Raw genomic sequence first — 21714 nt, forward strand, 5'->3', positions numbered from 1 at the left:
GGTAAATGTCTTCATGCTGATTTTGTGGCTGGTTACACAGATGTGTAGTTTACAAAAATCCATCTTGTGATATGTGCAAGCTTCTGAATGTTTTGCCAAAAGGGTTTGAAAATAAGTCAGTCAGCCAGGTGAGCACGGTGGTGTGTATCTGTAGTCCCAGATACTTGGAGGCTGAGGCAGAAGAATCTCTGGAGTCCAGGAGTTCAAGGCCAGCTTGGGCAACATAGCAAGAACCTTAGAAAAAAAAGCCAAACATTGTGTATGCATTTGACTTTAAGGCAAATACATTTTTTTTGAGGGGGAAAAGGCCCTAACTTCCACTTATGTATGCACATTTACATGCATCTTCTCAATCATCTGAGGCACTATCCCTACCTGACAGGTGACCAACGTGAGGCTGAAGAGACTGACGTACCCAAGTGGTAGAGGAGCTGGGACTGGGCCTCCCAGCCACAAAGCTGCACTGCTCTTCAGAAAAAGGTTTCATAACCCAAGCACTGGGCTGCAAGACTTGGGAGGGCAGACACCTGGCTGTACTCATCTGGGAGTCCTGCTGCTCAATACTGAGCCTGACTCAGAGCTGTGTTATGTCCAGCATGTTTATCCAGTGTATGGAAAAGGCTGAGTTGTATCCATCATTGCTTTCTATACATTTGCACTATTTCAAAATTAAAATATTAACATGAAGATCCAACCACTGCAGCCCAACATCAGTGCTCTCACACTTTGCCCCTCAACTTGGGCCCCCGAGAGGGAATCCTGGATGCCAGAATCCTTGAAAAGAACTAAGGAATGGCAAGAGTCCAGGGCCCCAGCAGCAGGTGACTCTGGGATGTGGCTCTAAGTTCCTGAGTCTTTCTGGTTTAAAGAGAGTTTCTCTTTTTTTTTTTGAGACAGTCTTAGTCTGTCGCCCAGGCTGGAGTACAGTGGCATGATCTCAGCTCGCTGCAGCCTCTGCCTCCTGGATTCAAGCGATTCTCCTGCCTCAGCCTCCTGAGTAGCTGGAATTAGACACGCGCCACTATGCCCAGCTAATTTGTTTTTTTTGTTGTTGTTTGTTTTTAGTAGAGACGGGCTTTCACCACGTTGGTCAGGCTGGTGTCGACCTCCTGACCTCATGATCCATCCGCGTCGGCCTCCCTAAGTGTTGGGATTACAGGCAAGCCACAGCGCCTGGCCTTTTTTTTAAGACAGAGTTTCACTCTTGTTGCCCAGTCTGGAGTGCAATGGTGCAATCTCGGCTCACCGCAACCTCCGCCTCCCAGGTTCAAGCAATTGTCCCGCCTCAGCCTCCCAAGTAGCTGGGATTACAGGAATGCGCCACCATGCCTAATTTTGTATTTTTAGTAGCAATGGAGTTTCTCCATACTGGTCAGGCTGGTCTCAAAACTCCCAACCTCAGGTGATCCGCCTGCCTCAGCCTCCCGAAGTGCTGGTATTGTAGGCATGAGCCACCGCGCCCTCTTTAATTTGCATTGACCTGCCCACACCTTAGCCTGACCCCACGAACAATGCGACACAGTCTTAGCCCGGTCCCAGTTTATTGTGGAGGGAAACAGCGGACATGGAGCTGAGCAGAACAAACCCTTCCCTCTCCTCCCACAGGCCCCTAGGGAGGTGGGTGTCAGGACTCGGTGAGGTGAAATGGGGCCGAGGAGTCCAGAGACTGACGAGAGAGGACAGAAGACAGAACAAAACCAGGACAGGCGGGGTTGGTGGAGACAGTGAGGCAGGGACACAAGATTGCCAAGTCAGGGCATCTGCACAGAATTCTATTCCTCATCCTTTTTTTTTGGAGACAGAGTCTTGCTGTGTCGCCCAGGCTGGAGTGCAGTGGCGCAATCCTGGCTCACTGCAACCTCTGCCTAGTGGGTTCAAGTGATTCTCCTGCCTCAGCCTCCTGAGTAGCTAGGATTACAGGCGTGTGCCACCACACCCAGCTAATTTTTGTATTTTTAACAGAGATCGGGTTTTACCGTGTTGGCCAGGCTGGTCTCAAAATCCTGACCTCAAGTAATCCGCCCACCTCAGCCTCCCAAAGTGCTGGGATTACATGCGTTAGCCACTGTGCCCGGCCTCCTCATTTTTCTTGCTGCTAGTTCAGTCTGGTACTGGGTCTTAGAGACGGGAAACAGAGCTAGATCTAAATAGGCAGGTGACTGGATTGAGAGGAATGGGGGATACTGGAACACTCAGATGGGGAAGGAATGGAAGAACCACTGTGCCTTTCCCAGGTCAGCCTGTCTGGGCAGAATCCACACTAGAGATTCTTTTCTGGGGGGAAGAACAGCACCAGAGCTCGGCCAGGCATGGTGGCTCACACCTGTAATCCCAGCACTTTGGGAGGCCAAGGCGGACAGATTACGAGGTCAGAAGTTTGAGACCAGCCTGACCAACATGGTGAAACCCTGTCTCCACTAAAAATACATAAAATTAGCTGGGCATGGTGGTGCACACCTGTAGTCCCAGCTACTCGAGAGGTTGAGGCAGGAGAATTGCTGGAACCCGGGAGGCGGAGGTTGCAGTGAGCAGAGATCATGCCACTGCACTCCAGCCTGGGTGACAGAGCGAGACTCTGTCTCAAACAAACAAAAAAACGGCACCAAAGCTCGAGAGAGAAAATCACACCAAAGTCATATAGATGCTAGTGGTACAACAGAGGGAGGCCTAAGAAATCACAGTGACCAAAAAATGTGGGTGTTTTCAGAGAGGGCAGTGCAGGATGCTGAGGGTGTTACAGAAAGATACTTGCACAGAGTGGAATTCAGGAAGGGTGAGGTGTCAGAGTCCAGCCTGGGGAAGAACCAAAAGTCCTGAACTATTGAGGAACAAGTACATGCGGCGCAGCTCAGCAAAAGACAAGCCCAGGTTCAGGGGCAGTGTGACCACGGGGTCCAGGCCATCAGGCTCCTTCCCAGCCTGGAAATTGGGGACGGGTAGTGAGAGGTTCAGGGCCTGGTAGAACCACTGAATCTGGGAGTCAGACAGAGGCAGGGCCAGGGGCCTGTCATGGGGCTCCGGCAGGAAGCTCTGGAGTTGGGGGCTTGACCAGGAGTTGCAATAATTGTACTGGCAGCACTGGGCCTGATACCAGTACTCTGCGAAGTAGGTGTTGTGTTTTTCTTGGCAGCGGTAGGAATAGTATTGTCCACAGCCTCGAATGATGAAGCGAACCTTGACATCTGAGGGAGAGGGGAAAGCTGATAACCCCTTCCAATAGCTTCCCACAGTCCATGAACCCCTGCTACGGACTTTTCCCATCCCTCACCCAGACCTGACTTCTAACCCAGACTCCTTCAAGAGGCTAGAAAAGTGAGCTCTGCTGGCTCCCTAGAACCTTAGACCCCTCCTTCCAAGTTTTTTTTTTTTTTTTTTTGAGACAGGGTCTGTCTCTGTCACCCAGGCTGGAGTGTGGTGGCACAACCTTGGCTCACTGCAACCTCCGCCTCCTGAGTTCAAGAGATCTCCCACCTCAGCCTCCTGAGTAGCTGGCACGATAGGTGCACACCACCATACCTGGTTATGTTTTTGTAGAGACAGGGTCTATGTTGCCTAGACTGGTCTTGAACTCTAGAGCCTAAGTGATCCACCTGCCTCAGCCTCCCGAAGTGCTAGGGTTACAGCCATGACTCATTGCAATCAACCCCTCCTTTCTCGTACCCCATGCCCGGAGCAGCCCTGATCTGTGAGAGGAGAGAAGATCAAGCCATTGGCTACCCCACCAGCAGCCCCTTCCTGGGACTTTATTTACCATAATAGATGGTGATCACCATGCATGGGGAGGAGCTGCTGATGGTACACTTCTCTGAGCCTGAAATGCATCCTACAGAAGGGTCTTCTAAGAGGCAGAAGTGGCAGGTCCGGATGTCGGGAACAGGAACTGGGGAGGCAGAAGGAGGGATGGGGCACTGGGTCACTCTCAAATACCCTGGGCCAGTAGGAAGCCCGAGTATCCACGGCCACATTCCACCCCCTTCCTGAACTGTTACCCCTTCCTCCCTCCCTGCCCCTGGGCCCTACTTACCCTTTCCCACTGTGAAGCCCACCATGACCAGCACACCTACAAGTACATGGGCCTTCATTATGGAATTCTGGGGAGACGGGCAGTTCCTGAGGGATGCCCTGAAACCCCACCTTCCTGTGACCACACTCCTTAATCCTGAGTTGGAGGGTGGTTTTGACAAGGTCTGAGGAGCTGCCGTAAATGCAGAGCTATATTCCTGCTTGGGGCAGGATCCTGGTTGGGAAGGAAGTTATTAACTTGGCAGGAGGGACAGCATGTCCTCACCCACAATGTCTGGTTCCTGAGTGTGGGAGCAATGGCCCAGACGGGGTAATACCTGGGCACTATCTGGTTCTTTATCCAGTGTCTACCTTTGTCCTGCATACCCTCCAAGGACCTACTCCCTCCCTTGGAAAGTCCATGGATTAGTGTCTATCTCTGCCACCATGTGCCGTCTTCCTCATACAACAGGGTGAGTCCCCACTGTGCTGGGACAACCTGGCCTGGAAATCAAGCATCCCCATCCTTCTGAGGTGAGCAGTCCCAGCTCCACCAGCAGGCAGCACACAGAGACATCACTGAGCAGTAATTCTGGACCTTGTCCCACCTCATTCCACCCTTAGTTATACTGACTTTAGGGCTACTTTTTCTCTAAAACTAAAAGATGGAGTTGCTGATTAAGCACCTTACAGTATAAACAGACAGTCATAGGTATCCAAGTACGTCTCATATTTAAAGCATGCTTTTTCTGTCTTTTCCTTTTGACCTTGCACTTCATCACACACAGTCCTAGGAATTCTGTTCTGCTCTACACTAAAACCACCACCCAATCCACTGAGCACAAATCTGTCCTGGTTTTCAATCTGGGGAGGGTGGGCTGGGCCATGAGGGCCCCTGGAGTCCAACACACCATCACCTTCCCTTCCCCAACCGCAAGCACCAGCACACTAGCTCATGGCCTTTTCTTCCACTTTATTTCATATTCCCACCACAATAATGACTCCTTTAATTTAAACTAAAAACCATACAGGGTTCCTGAAAGGGTGGCAAAAAGGAAAGGAAGTGCAGGACAGGTGGGGTAGGGAATCAGCGAATCGTCTTGACTGGGCTCTTGAAGTTGCTGGCGGCTTGGAGCTGCAGCTGGTAGGCCATCGGATGAATCTTGAAACCGTAGAGCCTGGACCAGGGCAGAGGTCATAGAGGTAGTAGCATGAGCCCCATCCAGACCCTGCCAGTCACCTGCATTCCCACTTCCCCACCTGAACTCCTCCATGGACTGCTCAGAGCTTAAGCCTAGTGGTTCCCAATTTCTCAGCTCAAGAACATTCTATGATAAGGTAACTGAAGCACAATCAAATAACTTTCCCACAGTCACTCCGCAGGGAGATGCCCTGATTCTGGGAGAACCAGGCCTCAAGAAAGGGCCATGCCCTGTCCTTCCCTCTCTCTGGGAGATCTTGGGCCTTTCCTTTGACCCTTAATGACTCTCCCTGCTCCCTACCTGGGCACAAACTGGTTGGCGGGTCTCTTGGGCCGGTACTCGGGATGCACCATGAAGAGCATGTGAGGGAAACCAGTGCCAAAGTAGGCGCCATCCGTGTGATGGTGTCTCGATGACTTGGGTGTGTACACATCCATGCACTTGGGGCAGTAGAGCTTCACCATGGCTTCACCTGGGATGTCTGAAAGGCCTGGGAGATAGCCAGACTCAGCAGGCCAGGTATCTCCCTGTTCCTACCTAACCTCCCCTCAGGACTCAGGCCCCAACATGCTGAGCCCTAACTCCTTCCCGTAAGACTGCCACAAGGTGCCTTCCTTTCCCTTCTTCAACACTCACCGATGGGAAGCATTGGCTGGTTCTCACAGTACACACGAGGACAGTAACCAAAGTCTCCCTGCTGGTACTTTTCCAACTGAGGTAAATAAAATGGAAGGGGTTGGCAGGTAGGTGTGAAGAGAAGAGGCAACTCCCTTCTCAGCCCAACCCATATCACTCTGTCTCCCACTCCTCCCACCTCTGTCCAGAGGCCCCTTCTCTGGCCCAGATGGGCTCTCAAACTCCTATGTTGCCTTTCTTCCAATTAGGCAGGCTACAAACCATCAGAGCCATTCGTTGTTTGTTCCCTGAGGAAGAGGCAGTCTATCACAACTCTCTGTTCAAGGACTGTCTCCCTCCCTGAAAATGATTCCTTCAGGATGACCCCCAATCAGAATTCAATTCCCAGGCCCAAGCCTGGCGTTCTTCTCCTCTTCTCAGCCAGTTTCCTTAAACAGGGCTTAAACATGACTTCTTGCTGCAGGAACCTGTGTCCCTTACTGCTCAGAAGGAGGCAAGTAGAAGCAGAGAGGCCTCACCATCTGGGCGATGCCACGGTTGGTAAGGATGTAGCGGGCGTGGATCAATCCATAAAGCATCTCGGCAGCCTGCTCAATCAGGTCACTCTGGTTGGGGTTGTCTTCCAGTTCTTCATCTGAAACACAGCCCAGCCAAACGCAACCCCTTGTTTCGCAGCTTTCCTAGGTGCCCTGCCCATATCCAGGGGCTGCGGGCTATTCAGTTCGCCTGGCACCTACTTTTGGGCCTTATCCCATCCAACGTCTGAGCATGTGACCCAGAAACCTGGGCTTCTGACCCTTGCACCAACCCAAGACAGCTCTGTCTTCTCTTCACACCTCTTTAGCCTCTGCCCCCCGCTCTCCCTCCCAGCTCCCTCCTCAATACATAACTGCAACAATGTCAATGCAAAAGATGAAACTCTAGACTGGAAGGTGCAAAGCAGGAGAAATAGACAGCAAACCAGACCCATGAGGAAATGCATTTTGGAAAACATCTGAATTGTGGATTTAGAAAGCATGAGAACAAATGATATACGTCACAAAACTAGACACAGTCAAGTGGAGGATCAAAATAAAGCATGAATTTAGGGTTAAAGAAATCAGAGAACCAAAGGAAATTTCAAAATTCAAGTAAGTGAATATAGATTTGAAGAGAAAAAAAGTGCATGCACACACACAAAACAACCCTGAGGGTGCCTCACCAGGCTCCAGGTCCAAGATCATGTCTAGAGCTTGTCGATAATGAGGGACTTGCTCATTGAGTCCAGTAAGATTAAATTTGTCCTGGATGTAGTCTTCATCCACCTGTCAGGACATGGAAGCCAAGAGGGAACCCATATCAAAATCCCCATCTTTGACCTGGGCAAAATGCTCTAACTGATGCCTTATCATCAACACAACTGCATCTGTTCCACTTGTTTCTCACTCCCAGCTCAGCAGAAGTACTTGCGTCTCTCCCTAGTTTACCTATACGCCCTCCCATAAAGCTTTGGCTTTTCTTTTCTAAGGATAAGCAGGTACAGCAATCTTTTTCTTAAACATTCTTTTCAAGATTTCTGTCTCTACTCCTATACCCCATCTCTAGGAACCAGTTTTGTCCTCTCAGCTGGCTGAGGAAGATGGAAGCTGAACGGCATGGTTTCTGAACAAAACATTTCAATACATAGCATTTCAATTTTCCTAACGGCCAGCTGGGACAGGTACTAGCAGTGCCACTTTAGTAATAAAAGATACAGGCTGGACGCAATGGCTTATGCCTGTAATCCCAGCACTTTGGGAAGCTGAGGCAGGCAGATCACCTGAGGTCTGGAGTTTGAGACCAGCCTGGCCAACATGGTGAAACCCTGTCTCTACTAAAAATCCAAAAATTAGACAGGCGTGGTGGCGGGTACTTGTAATCCCAGCTACTTGGGAGGCTGGAGCAGGAGAATCGCTTGAACCTGGGAGGCAGAGGTCGCAGTGAGCCGAGATCACATCACTACACTCCGGCCTGGGCGACACAGTGAGACCTAGTCTCAAAAAAAAGATAAAGAAAAAGACACAAATTGCCTGCTGGAGGGTGGCAGAGTCAGAACTTGGGCCCCAGTTTTGCCACTTTAGCACAGGTTCGTCGGGGGTTATTGAGGGGACTCTTAGTTGATGGGAAGTTTTCAAATAGTATGTAAGAGAACAGTGTAGAAGTGGAATATGTGAAGGAACGTCTGGTGGGAAGATATGTGAAGCCAGCAAGTAGGGAGGTCGAAGAGAACTCACTTCACAGAAGAATTCATTGCCACGGAGCCCACAGAACCAGGAAATCCAGGACACCTCCTCTGAGCTGCTCATCTTCACGTCAGCTGGAAAAAAGAGTGTCAGTAAAGCTCAAGTTCTCCTTCCCTGCCTCGGGTATCCTCCCTCCTCCCACATTAGAACCACCCTTTCTTAAAGGATCCCAAACTCTGAAGCCCTCCTCTCCAACTCCTCCAATTTACATCTCAGTCCCTTTTCTTTGAAGTTAAATATTCTTTGGGGTCCCACCACTTCAAAGAAGCCTCTAATTTACATCTCAGTCCCTTTTCTTTGAAGTTAAACATTCTTTGGCGTCCCACCACTTGAAAGAAGCCAACAGATACTTTGACCCACCGGCCCGACCCACGTCCCTGGAGCTCCCGAAAGCCAGGGCCCTCTCTTCTCTGTGTCAACTCCGGCAGGGACCTCGACTCAGACTCCCTACCAATGCAAGTCTCTGCATGACCCCGGCGCCTTTCCCAAGGGTTTCCAAGTTTATCATTCTCAAGCAAGAATCGGGCCCCTCCTTTTCTCAAGGGTTAGGGGCGACTGTCAGGTCCCTTTCACCGGATTCCACACATCCCCCCTCCGCTCCTCAAGCCACCTCTCCCTCCTTGCCGGACCTGGTTGCTTCCTCCCCCGCCCCCACATCAAAGTGCGGAGACCCCATGTGCTGCTCCCAGCGACAAGGGACCAGGAGCAGCGAAGACCTCAGACTCACCAGCTGGACGGGGACCAGGACTGGGGTGGGGTAGTGAAGTTGCTACTTCGAAGGAACGGCGGCGACCGCTACAGCGCAGGCCGCGGACCCGACCGCGGCAGGCGAAGTGGGGTGGGGGGAGTGGAAATTGGGGAGGGTGGGGAAGAGGGCAACACGCAAGCGCCAAGGGTCAGGTGCCGCGGTGGATGCCGGGACGCGGAGTCCCCGGTAGAGAGAGAAACCGGCTAAGTGAGGGAAAGCGAACTACCAATCCCAGGATGACCCGCGCACGACCTGGCTGTCACGAAGCCCCGGAGGAGGACGCTTGCGGGCGGGGCGCAACGAGAAGCCACCGGAAGCGGAAGCCAGGTATGGCGTTTGGAGCCTGGGAGCCTGGGCAATACAGTTGTGTGCTCACTGGGCGAAAAGGCTGACTTAGGGCGGGGAAAGGAGGGAGCCAGGCTGGACCCCTTCCCGCAGCGCTCCTCACAGTTGCCCTCTAGTCCCGGCGCAGTGCTGTTGCCCTGAGGACTGGCCTATCCTTGGCCAATCCGCTGGGTCCTTATTGCCTGTTGGGCCCCTAGTGCGAGTCAGTCCCGCCAGAGACCCTTGGCGGGCCTCCTGTTTTACTCTGAGCTCCGGCCTCATGAGGCGAGAGGTGCGGCTATGGCTCCGTGCGTAGGGACTTGGGTGGGCTGGGCTGGGCTGGGCTGGGCTGGGCGGCGTGAGAACCAGAACGGCCCAGTGCGCTAACCTGAGGTGTTGCCAGCCATTCTGCTCGTTCCCTTGCACTTCTCCATTTCCCCTTAATCTCTTAAGTGTGACCTTCGAACCCTGGTCAGAGTAATGGTGAGGGGCAGGCGTGACGTTATTTCATTACACGGCTTCTCGGCATTCCACAGGTTTCCCTCCGCCTCCTGAGGGCCTTTCCTAACCCAGAGAGAGTGGATTCCTGGCTCCAGAAGATGGGCTTGGAGCGGGGGCCACGTTGAGGAAGGCGAAGGGCATTGTGGGGGCGTTATGTAAAAGTAGGACCCCAACCGACAGATCCTAGCGCTCGCGCCACCTGGGCGCGCGGAGCTCTGCTCGTTTACTATTGGAAAAGTTCCAGCGCGGGAAACTGAACCGGGAGCTTTGCGCACGCTTGAGCCATCAAGTAATGTGGGTGGTGGCTTTTGTTGTTGTTGTCGCCACGCATGCGTCTACGTGCCGTGTGGCTATTTGATTGTGTCAACTCTGCTGATCAGAATAGCGCCATTTTGCGGTACGGAAGCTACACAGCAACACGTATAAGAGCCTCTCCCCGAGATCTTCTAGGGAGTGACCCTTCTATTTTTGTTTGGGAAGAGGAAACTCCGAAATGGGATCGCGGAAGACTTAAAGGGCCAGGCTTGATTTTTTTTTTTTTCCTACTGGTATGTCTGTTTTACGGGGTGGGAAAGTGGTTTCAGAAAGAGGCTGGTATTTATTGTTGGTAAGGATGGGGGGGGGGGCCGGACGCAGGACCTCTGGACGACTGTCTCATGGAGTTTGATTAATTTTTACTAAGGAGCAAAGTCGGTATTGTAGGGTTCCGTGTTTTTCTGCATATACTCTCTCCCTTAGACCCTGCAGAGTCTTAAATTGTGGGGTCACTTTAGCGGCAGGAAAGTGTTTTGACTACTTTTTCTCATCCCAGCAGGTCCCTGAGGCTCTGGTTGCTACAGAGTCACCAGGAGCTTGGCTTGCTTGTCTCATCCTTCCCTTGCCTGGTATCATTTTCTCAGTTCTCCCAAAAGCCATGTCCCGGCCCCTCCTCATCACCTTCACCCCAGCCACTGACCCCAGCGACCTCTGGAAGGATGGGCAGCAGCAGCCACAGCCCAAGGAGCCAGAGTCCACCCTGGATGGAGCTGCAGCCCGAGCTTTCTATGAGGCCCTTATTGGGGATGAGAGCAGCGTTCCTGACTCCCAGAGATCTCACACTGAACCTGCCAGAGAAAGAAAGAGAAAGAAAAGAAGAATAATGGGGGCAGCTGCAGCAGGAGCAGTAGCAGAAGGAGTATCAGGAAGATATGGACAAGGGAGATCCCTTGAGGCTGCAGATAAGATGACTCACCGGATACTGAGGGCAGCCCAGGAGGGGGACCTGGCAGAACTTAGGAGACTGCTGGAGCCCCATGAGGCAGGAGGAGCTGGGGGGAATATCAACGCTCGGGATGCCTTCTGGTGGACCCCACTGATGTGCGCTGCTCGAGCAGGCCAGGGGGCAGCTGTGAGCTATCTCCTGGGCCGTGGGGCTGCCTGGGTGGGGGTCTGTGAGCTGGGTGGCAGGGATGCGGCTCAGCTCGCTGAAGAAGCTGGCTTTCCTGAGGTGGCCCGCATGGTCAGGGAGAGCCATGGAGAGACAAGGAGCCCAGAGAACCGGTGAGGGGAAACTTTAGCTCAGACCCCTGTCTCATTGTGTTCTGCCTCTCCCAGCCACTCCACACCAGAGGCCCCAGCACAGTGCTGAGGAGTTCTTTCCTTATCCTCATGTGTAGGTTGACAAGGAAGTATAGTCAAGTGATTATGAACATGAGCTCACTGGATTTAAAGCCTGATTTCACTTACTTGGGCAAACAACCTAATGTCTACATGTTCCAGTTTTCTCATCTTAGAAATGGGGTAGTAAGGATTGTTGTTAGAATTCAATGGGTTAATATATGTAAAATGCTAGAATAGTGCATGCTGCATAGTATGCAATATATGATGGTTAGCTGTAGTCATTATCACTAGTATCCCTCCCCTTGCCCAAGAGTTTGCTAGGCCTGGTTACAATTTTTTCTTTTTTTTTTTTTTTTTTTTGAGACAGAGTCTCGCTCTGTCGCCCGGGCTGGAGTGCAGTGGCTAGTTCTCAGCTCACTGCAAGCTCCACCTCCCGGGTTTACGCCATTCTCCTGCCTCAGCCTCCGAGTAGCTGGGACTACAGACGCCCGCCACCTCGCCCGGCTAGTTTTTTGTATTTTTTAGTAGAGACGGGGTTTCACCGTGTTAGCCAGGATGGTCTCGATCTCCTGACCTCGTGATCCGCCCGTCTCGGCCTCCCAAAGTGCTGGGATTACAGGCTTGAGCCACCGCGCCCGGCCACAATTTTTTCTTTTCAACTCTTCTGCTCTGGGTCCCACAATGGTTTAAAGAAATTTGTTTTTAAGACCACGTCAAGGCGGGCGCGGTGGCTCAAGCCTGTCATCCCAGCACTTGGGAGGCCGGACGGGCGGATCTATCGAGGTCAGGGAGATCGAGACCATCCCTGGCGAACATGGTGTATAACCTCGTCTCTACTAAAAAATACAAAATAGAGCCTAGCCGGGCGAGTGCTCGGGTGTGCGGCGCTGTAGTCCAGCTACCTCGGGAGGCTGAGGCGGCGAGAATGGCGTAAACCCGGGAGGCGGAGCTTGCATTGAGCTGAGATCCGGCCACTGCACTCCAGCCTGGCGACAGAGCGAAGACTCCGTCTCAAAAAAAAAAAAAAAAAGCCAGTAAGTGCAGTAGAAGGAGGGGAAAAGTAGAGTAGGAGTTTGATCATAACTGAGTGAACAGTCATTTCCAATAACTCACCAACCACCTTTGACCAGCCTGGATCCCTCCATTTTTAAGTAGGGACGAAGGCAATGTTCTTTTTTTTTTTTGAGACAAGTTGTACTGTGTCACCCCAGGCTGGTGTGCAGTGGCATGATTCAGCTCACTGCAACTTCCACTTCCCAGCTTCAAGCATATTTTTTGTAGAAAGCAGGCTTTGCTGGGACATGGTGGCATGTGCCTGTAATCCTGGACTATCTTGGGATGGGGCTGAGGCAGGATAATCGCTATATGAGTGGAGGTTGGGAGTGAGCCAAGATCATGTCACTGCACTCCAGCCTGGGCAGCAGATTCAAGGACTCCATCTTCTAAAAAAAAAAAAAATAAAATATCAAAAAAAAACATAGCTTTGCCATTTTGCCTGACCAGGCTGGTCTCATATAACTCTTGAGCTCAATAGCGATCTGCCCGCCTCTGCCTCCCAAAGGTTTGGTATTTACAGGTGTGGAGGGCCACTAAATGCCTAGCATGCAATTTGGTTCAAGTCAGTTTGCTAGAAGGTGCTGATTAAGGATCCTCTCTTATCCTTGCCAGCCCTCTACTGAGGCCTCACGATCTTCTTTCCCCTTTCTTCCCCTGCTGTATATTGCTTTTTTTCTTTCTCTGTGGTCTCCCACTCCCTCCTCCAGTACTGCGAGACTGTGATTTTTTAGTTGGAGTTTTAGTCTGATTGCACCCACTTTCCAGTATTCCAAAGACCTACCGCACATGCGCGAGCGTGTCTCACCAGCTGCGACAGTTCTCCAGGGTCCTCTAAGCTTCCAAACCTTCCACTTGGGTGCCTATCTCTCTATGCCCGGGCTTTCAAAATCCTATCTGAATGGGGGGGGCTGGGTAAGTCCAGTATCAGTGGGACTGGGACCGGCGGGGTGTGAGGGGCCGTGCCAACCCCATCCCCACTGTCCTCAAGAGGGACCGAAGGACTAGCTAAGATCAGCACCCCAGCCTCCGAGTAACACCATTCCCAGCTTGGATAACCCGAGCTGTGGCTGGGGAGGGAGAGCCCCTCGGGTTTGCCACGCTGAACCGGAAGGAGGAAGAGAAGGAGGAGGGGAGAAAGACAGGCTTGGGAGCGGGTCTAAGACTTACTCATTGAACCTTGAGTTTCTGACTTGGTAAAGTCTGACCCCGTCTGCTGGCTTGAAAAAGAAAAAAAAACGTTGAACTGGGCCTCTGACCTGGGCCCTTGACTTCCCCTTCCTGGGATCTGCCCTGAGGTGTCAGATCCTCAGTTTTGGTCAGTGACTCTGTCTTTGTGAGAGACGGGCTGAGATTGTGATAAATAAATCAAACCTTTTGTGGGTTTATTCATCTTTTTCTGGGAAGCTATTTTGAGGAAGCCAAACAAGCTGGGATGCACATGCAAGTCGCCACCATGAAGCCAGAAGGGGCAGCCTCCATGGTGCATGATAATGGTCACCTCTCTCTTGCCAATCTGGGTGCATTTCATGGTCACATGCCCTCTGGCTGGGAGTTTTCGGCTCCCACCTATTCTTCATATCCCCCCTGGACCTAGGAATTGCCAGTCCATGGCAAGTTCTCAATTCCCCATACGTGAGTGTTCCCTAGACTACAGCCAATTCATGATTTGAAAACATAAAGTCTTAATATATCTATATGCTCAAGGAATAACAGGTAAAGACGTAAAAGAGCTTTCTATGGCTGTGGAGGGTAAATCTAGCGCATGGATTTTATCAATTTTTTTTTTTTTTTTTTTTTTTTTTTTTGTATGTACAGTTTCGTCCAGGCTGGAGTGCAATGGCGTGATCTCGGCTCACCGCAACCTCTGCCCCCCAAGTTAAAGTGATTCTCCTGCCTCAGCCTCCCAAATAGCTGGGTCTACAGGCATGCACCACCACATCTGTTTAATTTTGTATTTTTAGTAGAGACGGGGTTTCTCCATGTTGGCCAGGCTGGTCTGGAACTCCCGACCTCAGGTGATCTGCTGGCCTCAGCCTCCCAAAGTGCTGGGATTGCAGGCATGAGCCACCACTCCCAGCCCATGTTATCAAAAATACAGGGTAATAAGGGAAGTCAAAGAAGGCCCCTAGAGATGAGAATGGGTTAGGGTTTTGCTGGAAGAGGTCAGTGTGATAGGAAGGCCCACGATTATCAAGCTTGTACACTTAGTTGAACTGGGACCAGAACTCTGGCCTCCAAATCTAAACTTTAAGTCAAGCTTTTTCATTACACCTATTTGTGTACACTTTTCTTTCCCACACTTCCCAACCCTCCCACCACCCATCCCCTTGTCTTGCTCATGCCAGGCACAAGAAGAGCTCACTGTTGTGAAATCCAGGAATTAAAATTTGCAGAGAGGGGGAGGGGAGGGATGTTCCAGTCGCAAGACTCCTCATTTTTTCCTTTCTAGGAAAACCTTTCATGAAGGCTTGGATGCGAAATGGAGGAGTGGTGGAGAATGTGGAGAAGAACTCAGGGGCAGGGGGCTGTAGGGGGGCGACCGAGTTCAGGGGAGCATGAGATGCTCGCGAAAATGGGGAGTTGGGTTTAAATTAAGGTCTTGGCCTTTGCTAATCTCAGCTTGGCGCTCCCTGGTCCGGCGCGCACGGACAACGCGGGGATACGGGGCGGTCGATTCGCAGGGTCCGCCCCATGAGCTGCGGCACCGCCCCCGCGGGTCCTTCCCGTCCCGGTGCAGCTGCTTCCGGGCTCCGCAGCTCCCAGCGGCTCCCCGAGGCCGCGGCGCCGACGCTGGGCCCGGGAGCGGTCCTCGCGCAAAGCGCCCGGACGCGTGGGTCCCGAAGTAGGCCCGCACTTTGCCTCGCGACTGGGGATCTCCAAGGACATCTTAGTTCTGACCTTGCGGAGGCCGCGTCTCTGCTGCGTGTCCGCGGGCCAATCGGGCCACTTTGTAGAAATCATCGCACTCTAAATCAAGGGACGAGCGCTGCTGGCTGGAGTTTGCGGGACACTTTCATTCCACCTAGTAACAAAGAGAATTCCTATTCCTCGAGGTCCCTTGGGGCAGCAGTTAAAGACTACACGACAGGAGCACCTAGGACCTGGGGCCACCTTCCTGCCTGCTTTATTGGATGGAGCACTGCCGCCCCAGTTTCTGGGGCACCTTGGGGTGTGGCCTTGGTGAGTGAAACTTGGGGTGATGCCTGCTGGGAAGAAAATCCGGAAACACAGAGAGGACTCTCTGGTGGTGACCCAGGCCTTGTCAGATCTGAGACTCTTGGAATCTTGTTTGTGGGGGTGTGGATGGTGAATGAATTTGGGTGTGCCTCCCTTTACCCCAAAACTGAAGAGGAAGCAAACCACTTGCCACACTTGAGGCTGTATGACCATTCAGAGAAGGAAGGAGCCACTTCTGAATTCAGAGTAGGACTGCATCACCAGGCAAATACCTGTTCTGAGCCAGAAAGACTCTGGCTTCTGAGGAGATCCTGAGAGTCTGAGTAGTGCCAGGAAGCAGCCTCAGAATCTGGGGGCCCATTACACACCCCGGCCATGTTCCTGCGACGGCTTGGTAGCTGGTTACCTCGCCCTTGGGGCCGCCGGAAACCAATGAGGCCTGACCCACCTGACCCAGAACCCCGATGGGTGGACAGCTCCTCGGAGAATTCAGGAAGTGACTGGGATAGTGCCCCAGAAACCATGGAAGATGTGGGGCATCCCAAGACCAAGGACTCAGGGGCATTGAGGGTTTCTAGGGCTGCTTCCGAACCAAGCACTGAGCCCCAAGTTGAGCAACTAGGGAGCAAAAGAATGGATTCCTTCAAGTGGGTCCGGCCTATCTCTAGCACTCAAGAGTCTGGGAGACTGGAGGCTGGAGGGGCCAGTCCCGAACTCGGATGGGATCATGTGGATTCAGGTGGCACCAGGAGACCTGAGGTGTTGCCTGAAGGGGGAATGAGCGTCCCTGGGCCAGGAACCCCAGTGGAGAAACCTGGCAGGCGTGAGAAGCTGTTGGGCTGGCTACGGGGGGAACCAGGAGCTCCCTCCCGGTATTTGGGGGGACCAGAGGAGTGTCTGCAGATCTCCACCAACCTGACCCTGCATCTGCTGGAGCTGCTGGCCTCTGCCCTGCTGGCCCTGTGCTCACGACCACTGCGGGCAGCCTTGGACACACTGGGCCTGCGTGGACCGCTGGGCCTCTGGCTACATGGCCTGCTGTCCTTCCTGGCTGCCTTGCATGGGCTCCATGCTGTTCTGAGCCTACTTACTGCCCACCCTTTGCACTTTGCCTGCCTCTTTGGTCTCCTGCAGGCCTTGGTGCTGGCTGTCAGCCTCCGGGAGCCCAGTGGGGATGAGGAGGCCACTGATTGGGAGAGTGAGGGGTTGGAGAGGGAGGGTGAGGAGCAGAGGGGAGACCCAGGAAAGGGGCTGTGACCATGGGGTGCCGTGTGGGGGTAAAGGGTGAAGAGAGTGTGGGCTTTAGGAGAAAAGTGTGGGGCATGACCCAAATTGTAAGCATAGGGACCTCAGGGATGGGGAAGAAACCCCAGAGTATGAGGGTGCAGGGCCCCCCTTCATACATAGGAGAGAACAGAGCTATTTAGGGTGTTTGTTTTTATTGACAGTGAGGGCACTGCCCTTGGATTCACCAGCTGTTATTTTTGCTTTTAAATTTCTCCCACCTTCAGTTTTTTGTGTTTTTTTTCTTCCACCTCCACTTTTAAAAGCAGAAAAAAAAAAAAAAGAAAAAGAAAAAAAGTGTGGTGGTGGAGAATAAAGACCAAAGGGTTCTCTCTACCTTTCAAAACTCTCCTGGGGTGCAGGAGACGAGAGCAGGGTAGCAGTAAGAGAGTGGTTGGGACACCCAGGGTACTCCTTGGATCTCGAGATCTGAGCCACCAAGGGAAGAGTGGGGCTGCTAGGCAAGTGGATTAGGGGGTCTGGATAGGACCCCACAGGTGACAGGGAGCCTGCAGGGCAGATCTGGTGATCATGGGAGCCAGAGGGAGTGGGGACAGTGCAGGCAGTATTGGCAGGAGGGCCAGTGCAGAAGGGCGGGTAGTTCAGGCAGTGTGGGGGAAGCACTGAAGCCTGTAGTCCCCACTTGGGGGCTAGGGGTTTGCTCACTCAGCAATAAATAACTGTGTCACATCAAATCCTAAATATACCACTACAAAGTGAGAGTTACTGCCACTCTGTTATTCCTGACGCCATCCACCTGGGGGTTTAGGTGGTAGAGAATCCAGGGGGAGTGTTGAAATGGGAGGAGTGGGAATGATGTCTGGAGACAAACCCCAGAATGAGATGAGGATTGAAAAATCATCTTTATTATCTTGAATGGGAGTTGGAAGTCTCCAGCTTCTCCCTTCAACAACTCAGCTCCCATTGTACTGTCTGGGGACTTAGACGAAGTTACAGGTCAGTTACTGGACAGCTCACAGGCCTCTGTGATGGGAGAAGGGAAAAAGAAGAGGACAGAAAGGAAGTCCAGGGAGAAAAGCAAAGTTGATAGTAATGGGGTGGGGGAGAATGTGTTCTTTCATTCCCTGTGTCAAAGGGGAGTCTCTAAGGGCCTTTTCCCTCCACGTATGACCCTCTGCCCCCTTTATCCAGTGCAAACTCTGAAACCTCTCTTGAGTAGCCCAGAACCCATCCTGCCTCCCTCAGGTGACATGACAGCTCTTAGCCACATCCCTCTGGTGACATCACACGAGCCTCTTTCACCCTGTAACCCCAGAAGACTTGGTGAGTCCTAATCCTGTTTTGTGAAACTTTAACACCTTACCTTGATTCCTAGGAGTCAGTAAGAAGGCTTTGGAATCCAGGCAGGAAGTCAGGGACTTGAATTCCTCCACACACTTTTCGGGAGGATGTGGTGAGCGATCTGGAAGGGCAAGGTGGGGCCAGGCCAGTCAAAACCCCTGGAAGCACCTAGCTCTTCCTGGGAGGATGTCATAGGACACAGAGTAAGGAGTTCTCTTGCCCTCCCTTGTTTCCCTCCAACCCTTCCTGCCTTATATCCCTACTCACTGTAGAGGAGAAAGCGCTGGTAACCCTGGCCTGTCTCATTCAGCATGATTCCACCTGGGCATGAGCTGGAAAAGAGCTCAGTCTTCATATCAGGGCGGCCTGTCAAAGTAGGTGGGAGAAGTGTGGGAACACAGATGCAGAACCAAGCTTCAGGGGACTTGGGGAGGGTGAGGGCTGGGAAGAACCAACCTTCAGTTCTGAGATCTGTGCTCCCTTCAGTCAGGTGGTAGATCCATTTCCGGGGCACACAGAGCCCATCTTTTCTGCAGAGGTGGTGGTGGCAAGGAGGAAAGAATGAGCATCACCCCAACCACAGTGTCCCAGCTGTTTTTTTTTTTTTTTTTTTTGAGACTGGGTCTCGCTCTGTAGCCCAGGCTGGAGTGCAGTGGCGTGATCTTGGCTCACTGCAAGCTCCGCCTCCTGGGTTCACACCATTCTGCTGCCTCAGCCTCCCAAGTAGCTGGGACTACAGGCGCCCGCCACCATGCCCAACTAATTTTTTGTATTTTTAGTAGAGACAGGGTTTCACCGTGTTGGCCAGGATGGTCTCAATCTCCTGACCTTGTGATCCGCCCGCCTGGGCCTCCCAAAGTGCTGGGATTACAGGTGTGAGCCACCACGCCCGGCCTGTCCCACCTTCTGTTTACTCAATTGTACTCCTTATTGAAGCCCAGCTCTCCTTGGGTTTCAAGCTACTAAGCATTGGTTAGGCACATCTCTCTCCAGAGGGCAATTAATACAGCCATTGAATTTTGTGGGCCAAGCATAGTAGATATATCAGCTAAGAGGCCAGCTCTTGGTGGGTGGATTCTCACACTTTGGGCAGAGACTGAACCTAGTGATGCTTCTGCCTCCTCACCACTCACGTGCGGATGGTGGCACGAAGGTTGAGCTGCATCGGGGCAGAGCCAACAGCTATGTTGAAGACAATGTTGTCCACAGGGTCAAAAGTTGCCAACTCCTCCTTGGTGGGAGCTGCCCCTGCGATAAAATACCACTGGCCCAGGTGGACCTCTGGGAACTGGAGAGACAATGAAGGGAGCAAAAGAGGGTGGGTTCCAGCACAGGATAGGTCCAACCTCTTCATCAGTCAGGACAGCAAGACTTAGGGGTAGAGGTGTCGGCTGCCTTCCTCTTTCCAACTTAGGATTGGATCCATGACAAAGAGTCATTAAATGACTTTTCCTCATTGCCCCTCTCCAATCAACCTGGGTAATCACCCCACCCCCTAATTCTGCCATGCCTTTGCATTGATGGCCACAGTACTGATATTTTTCTTCTTGCTTTCAGTATCACAACACTCACACCCCATTCCTCCCTTCCTTTCCCAAGACAGTCTCCAGTCATTCTAGGCCATCTACCCAAGTCCCTCAGAGCCTCCACCATAGGCTTCCCCAATCTCAGTCCATACCTCCTTCCCATCCACGCCCAGAGTTGTCAGTTGACTGTGCTCAGGGCACTGGTAGATGGAGTTAAGGATAACACCATAGAGGTAGAGTAGAGCTGCCCAAATTTGGTGGAACATCTTCAGGCAGGAGGGAGCTGGTGCTGTGTGTGCCTTAACTGCTCTCTCCCCTACTGGCTGCTCAGTCCACTCTGCTTTCAGCTCCCTTGCATTCGACCCTTGACCCTTTCACCTGCTAATGAGTAACTTCAACCTTGTTTTCCAACCCAAACCTGGATTACTTAGTATTTGGAACTTCCTCCCCCTCTTCCGGATGCACCCACTCCATAGTATACCCTGGCACGTCCAGGGTTTCTCAGGAGTTATGAGGAGAGCTGAGCTGTCCAAGGAGAAACCTGTGGTCTTTGAACCCGTATCTGAGCTGGTTATTTGCTGCACTGTGCAGCACTGAAGGGAAGTAGTAGCTTGATTGGGCCTCTCATTCATTCATTTGGCAAACTATTTTGAGTCCCAGTTGTTTCCCAAGAACTAGCTAATCCCTGGGGACATTAAAAAAATGAGTAAGACATAGCCCCTGGCCTTGAATAAGTTGTTCTAGGGAAAACTGTGTAGACAAACCATTGCAATACAACTCAGTAAGTGCTTTAGAGCAGGTATGATGCGGGTGTATGATGCAGGTGCTGGGGCACGGTGGATTGCTCTCTTCAGTTTATAATTAGAAAAATATGTGTACCCTGGCAATGTTCACTGACACATTCTCTCAACATTTATTACTACAAAGAGGCTACGTAATCTGGCTGTTAAAAGAGGATAGAAGGCCGGGCGCGGTGGCTCAAGCCTGTAATCCCAGCACTTTGGGAGGCCGAGATGGGCGGATCACGAGGTCAGGAGATCGAGACCATCCTGCCTAACTTGGTGAAACTCCGTCTCTACTAAAAAATACAAAAAACTAGCCAGGCGAGGTGGCGGGCGCCTGTAGTCCCAGCTACTCGGGAAGCTGAGGCAGGAGAATGGCGTGAACCCGGGAAGCGGAGCTTGCAGTGAGCTGAGATCCGGCCACTGCACTCCAGCCTGGGGTACAAAAAAAAAAAAACAAAAAACACAGAGGATAGATGTTGGTGTCAGGCAGAATGTGTCCAAACCCTAACTACAGCCGGGGCATGGTAGCTCATGCCTGTTAGCACTTTGAGAGGCCAAGGTGTGCGCGTGGCTTGAGCCCAGGAGTTCAAAACCAGCCTGGGCTACGTGGCAAAACTCTGTCTCTACAAAAAATACAAAAACTAGCCGCATGTGGTGGTACATGCCTGTAGTCCCAGCTACTAGGGAGGCTGAGGTGGGAGGACTGCTTGAGCCTGGGATGTCGAGGCTGCAATTAGTCCTGATTGTGCCACTGCACTCCAGCTTGGGCGACAGAGTGAGACTCTGTCTCCAAACAAACAAAACACCACCAGCCCCTAACTACTATGTCTGTTTTTTCATCTGTAAAATTGGCAAATCATCAATCTCATAGGATTAAATGAAATAATGCACATAAAGCCCTTAGCAAAGACCTGCACATGGTAAGTCCAAAGTATATATTTGCTATAATTAATAGTAATGTTTGCAAAACTCTTAGTTTCTGATGGGTAATAAGTTCTCAAATAATAGGCAGTAAGAATTGCCAAATAGGCTGTCACTGAATAGCACCAAGTGACTGGAGCAGTTAATGCTGTGAGAGCTGGGGCTTCCTCGACAGATTATTTATTTACTTATTTATTTTTAAGACAGGGTCTCACTCTGTCGGCCAGGCACGATCATGGATCACCATGGCCTTGACTTCCTGGGCTGAGATGATTCCCGAGTAGGAGCTACAGGCACACGACATCACGCCTAGCTAATTTTTCGTAGAGACGAAGTTTCACCATGTTGCCCAGGCTGGTATTAAACTCCTGAGCTCAGGCAATTGGCCTG

General features: G+C 51.9%; 5 protein-coding genes across 11 annotated transcripts; 2 read left to right on the top strand and 3 right to left on the bottom strand.

The window, feature by feature from the left end:
• Positions 1-2520: 2520 nt before the first annotated feature.
• LY6G5B (lymphocyte antigen 6 family member G5B) lies at positions 2521-4866 on the bottom strand. Of its 2 annotated transcripts, XM_017859526.1 has the most exons (3): positions 4025-4866; positions 3752-3880; positions 2521-3182 (listed from the first exon to the last, which is right to left on the bottom strand). In XM_017859526.1, exons 1-3 carry the CDS (start codon positions 4080-4082, stop codon positions 2782-2784), a joined length of 588 nt encoding a protein of 195 aa, XP_017715015.1. In that variant the 5' UTR covers positions 4083-4866; the 3' UTR covers positions 2521-2781. The 2 variants fall into 2 exon arrangements, with proteins under 2 accessions (XP_017715015.1, XP_017715014.1); XM_017859525.1 differs by having other exon boundaries at positions 2522-3182; positions 3752-4866.
• Positions 4867-4955: 89 nt separating this feature from the next.
• CSNK2B (casein kinase 2 beta) lies at positions 4956-10213 on the bottom strand. 6 transcript variants are annotated; one of them, XM_017859519.1, is made up of 8 exons: positions 9743-10211; positions 9562-9641; positions 8093-8175; positions 7042-7144; positions 6359-6474; positions 5841-5916; positions 5505-5694; positions 4956-5180 (listed from the first exon to the last, which is right to left on the bottom strand). In XM_017859519.1, the coding sequence occupies exons 2-8, from the start codon at positions 9605-9607 to the stop codon at positions 5090-5092; spliced, it is 705 nt and encodes a 234-aa protein (XP_017715008.1). In that variant the 5' UTR covers positions 9608-9641; positions 9743-10211; the 3' UTR covers positions 4956-5089. The 6 variants fall into 6 exon arrangements, with proteins under 6 accessions (XP_017715008.1, XP_017715009.1, XP_017715007.1 ...); XM_017859520.1 differs by having other exon boundaries at positions 5505-5685; positions 9562-10213; XM_017859518.1 differs by having other exon boundaries at positions 9562-10211.
• Positions 10214-10239: 26 nt separating this feature from the next.
• GPANK1 (G-patch domain and ankyrin repeats 1) lies at positions 10240-13052 on the top strand. The gene is made up of 2 exons (XM_017859483.1): positions 10240-11213; positions 13016-13052. The coding sequence occupies exons 1-2, from the start codon at positions 10588-10590 to the stop codon at positions 13050-13052; spliced, it is 663 nt and encodes a 220-aa protein (XP_017714972.1). The 5' UTR covers positions 10240-10587.
• A 1997-nt stretch (positions 13053-15049) lies between these two features.
• CUNH6orf47 (chromosome unknown C6orf47 homolog) lies at positions 15050-17512 on the top strand. Its single transcript, XM_017859528.1, has one exon. It carries the CDS (start codon positions 15882-15884, stop codon positions 16761-16763), a length of 882 nt encoding a protein of 293 aa, XP_017715017.1. The 5' UTR covers positions 15050-15881; the 3' UTR covers positions 16764-17512.
• Positions 17513-17634: 122 nt separating this feature from the next.
• Positions 17635-20571, bottom strand: APOM (apolipoprotein M). The gene is made up of 6 exons (XM_017859529.1): positions 19771-20571; positions 19226-19380; positions 18549-18622; positions 18360-18458; positions 18115-18213; positions 17635-17774 (listed from the first exon to the last, which is right to left on the bottom strand). Exons 1-6 carry the CDS (start codon positions 19882-19884, stop codon positions 17749-17751), a joined length of 567 nt encoding a protein of 188 aa, XP_017715018.1. The 5' UTR covers positions 19885-20571; the 3' UTR covers positions 17635-17748.
• Positions 20572-21714: the final 1143 nt, after the last annotated feature.

This window comes from Rhinopithecus bieti, unplaced genomic scaffold, assembly GCF_001698545.2.
Source record: "Rhinopithecus bieti isolate Rb0 unplaced genomic scaffold, ASM169854v2 scaffold_51440, whole genome shotgun sequence".
NCBI lineage: Eukaryota > Metazoa > Chordata > Mammalia > Primates > Cercopithecidae > Rhinopithecus > Rhinopithecus bieti.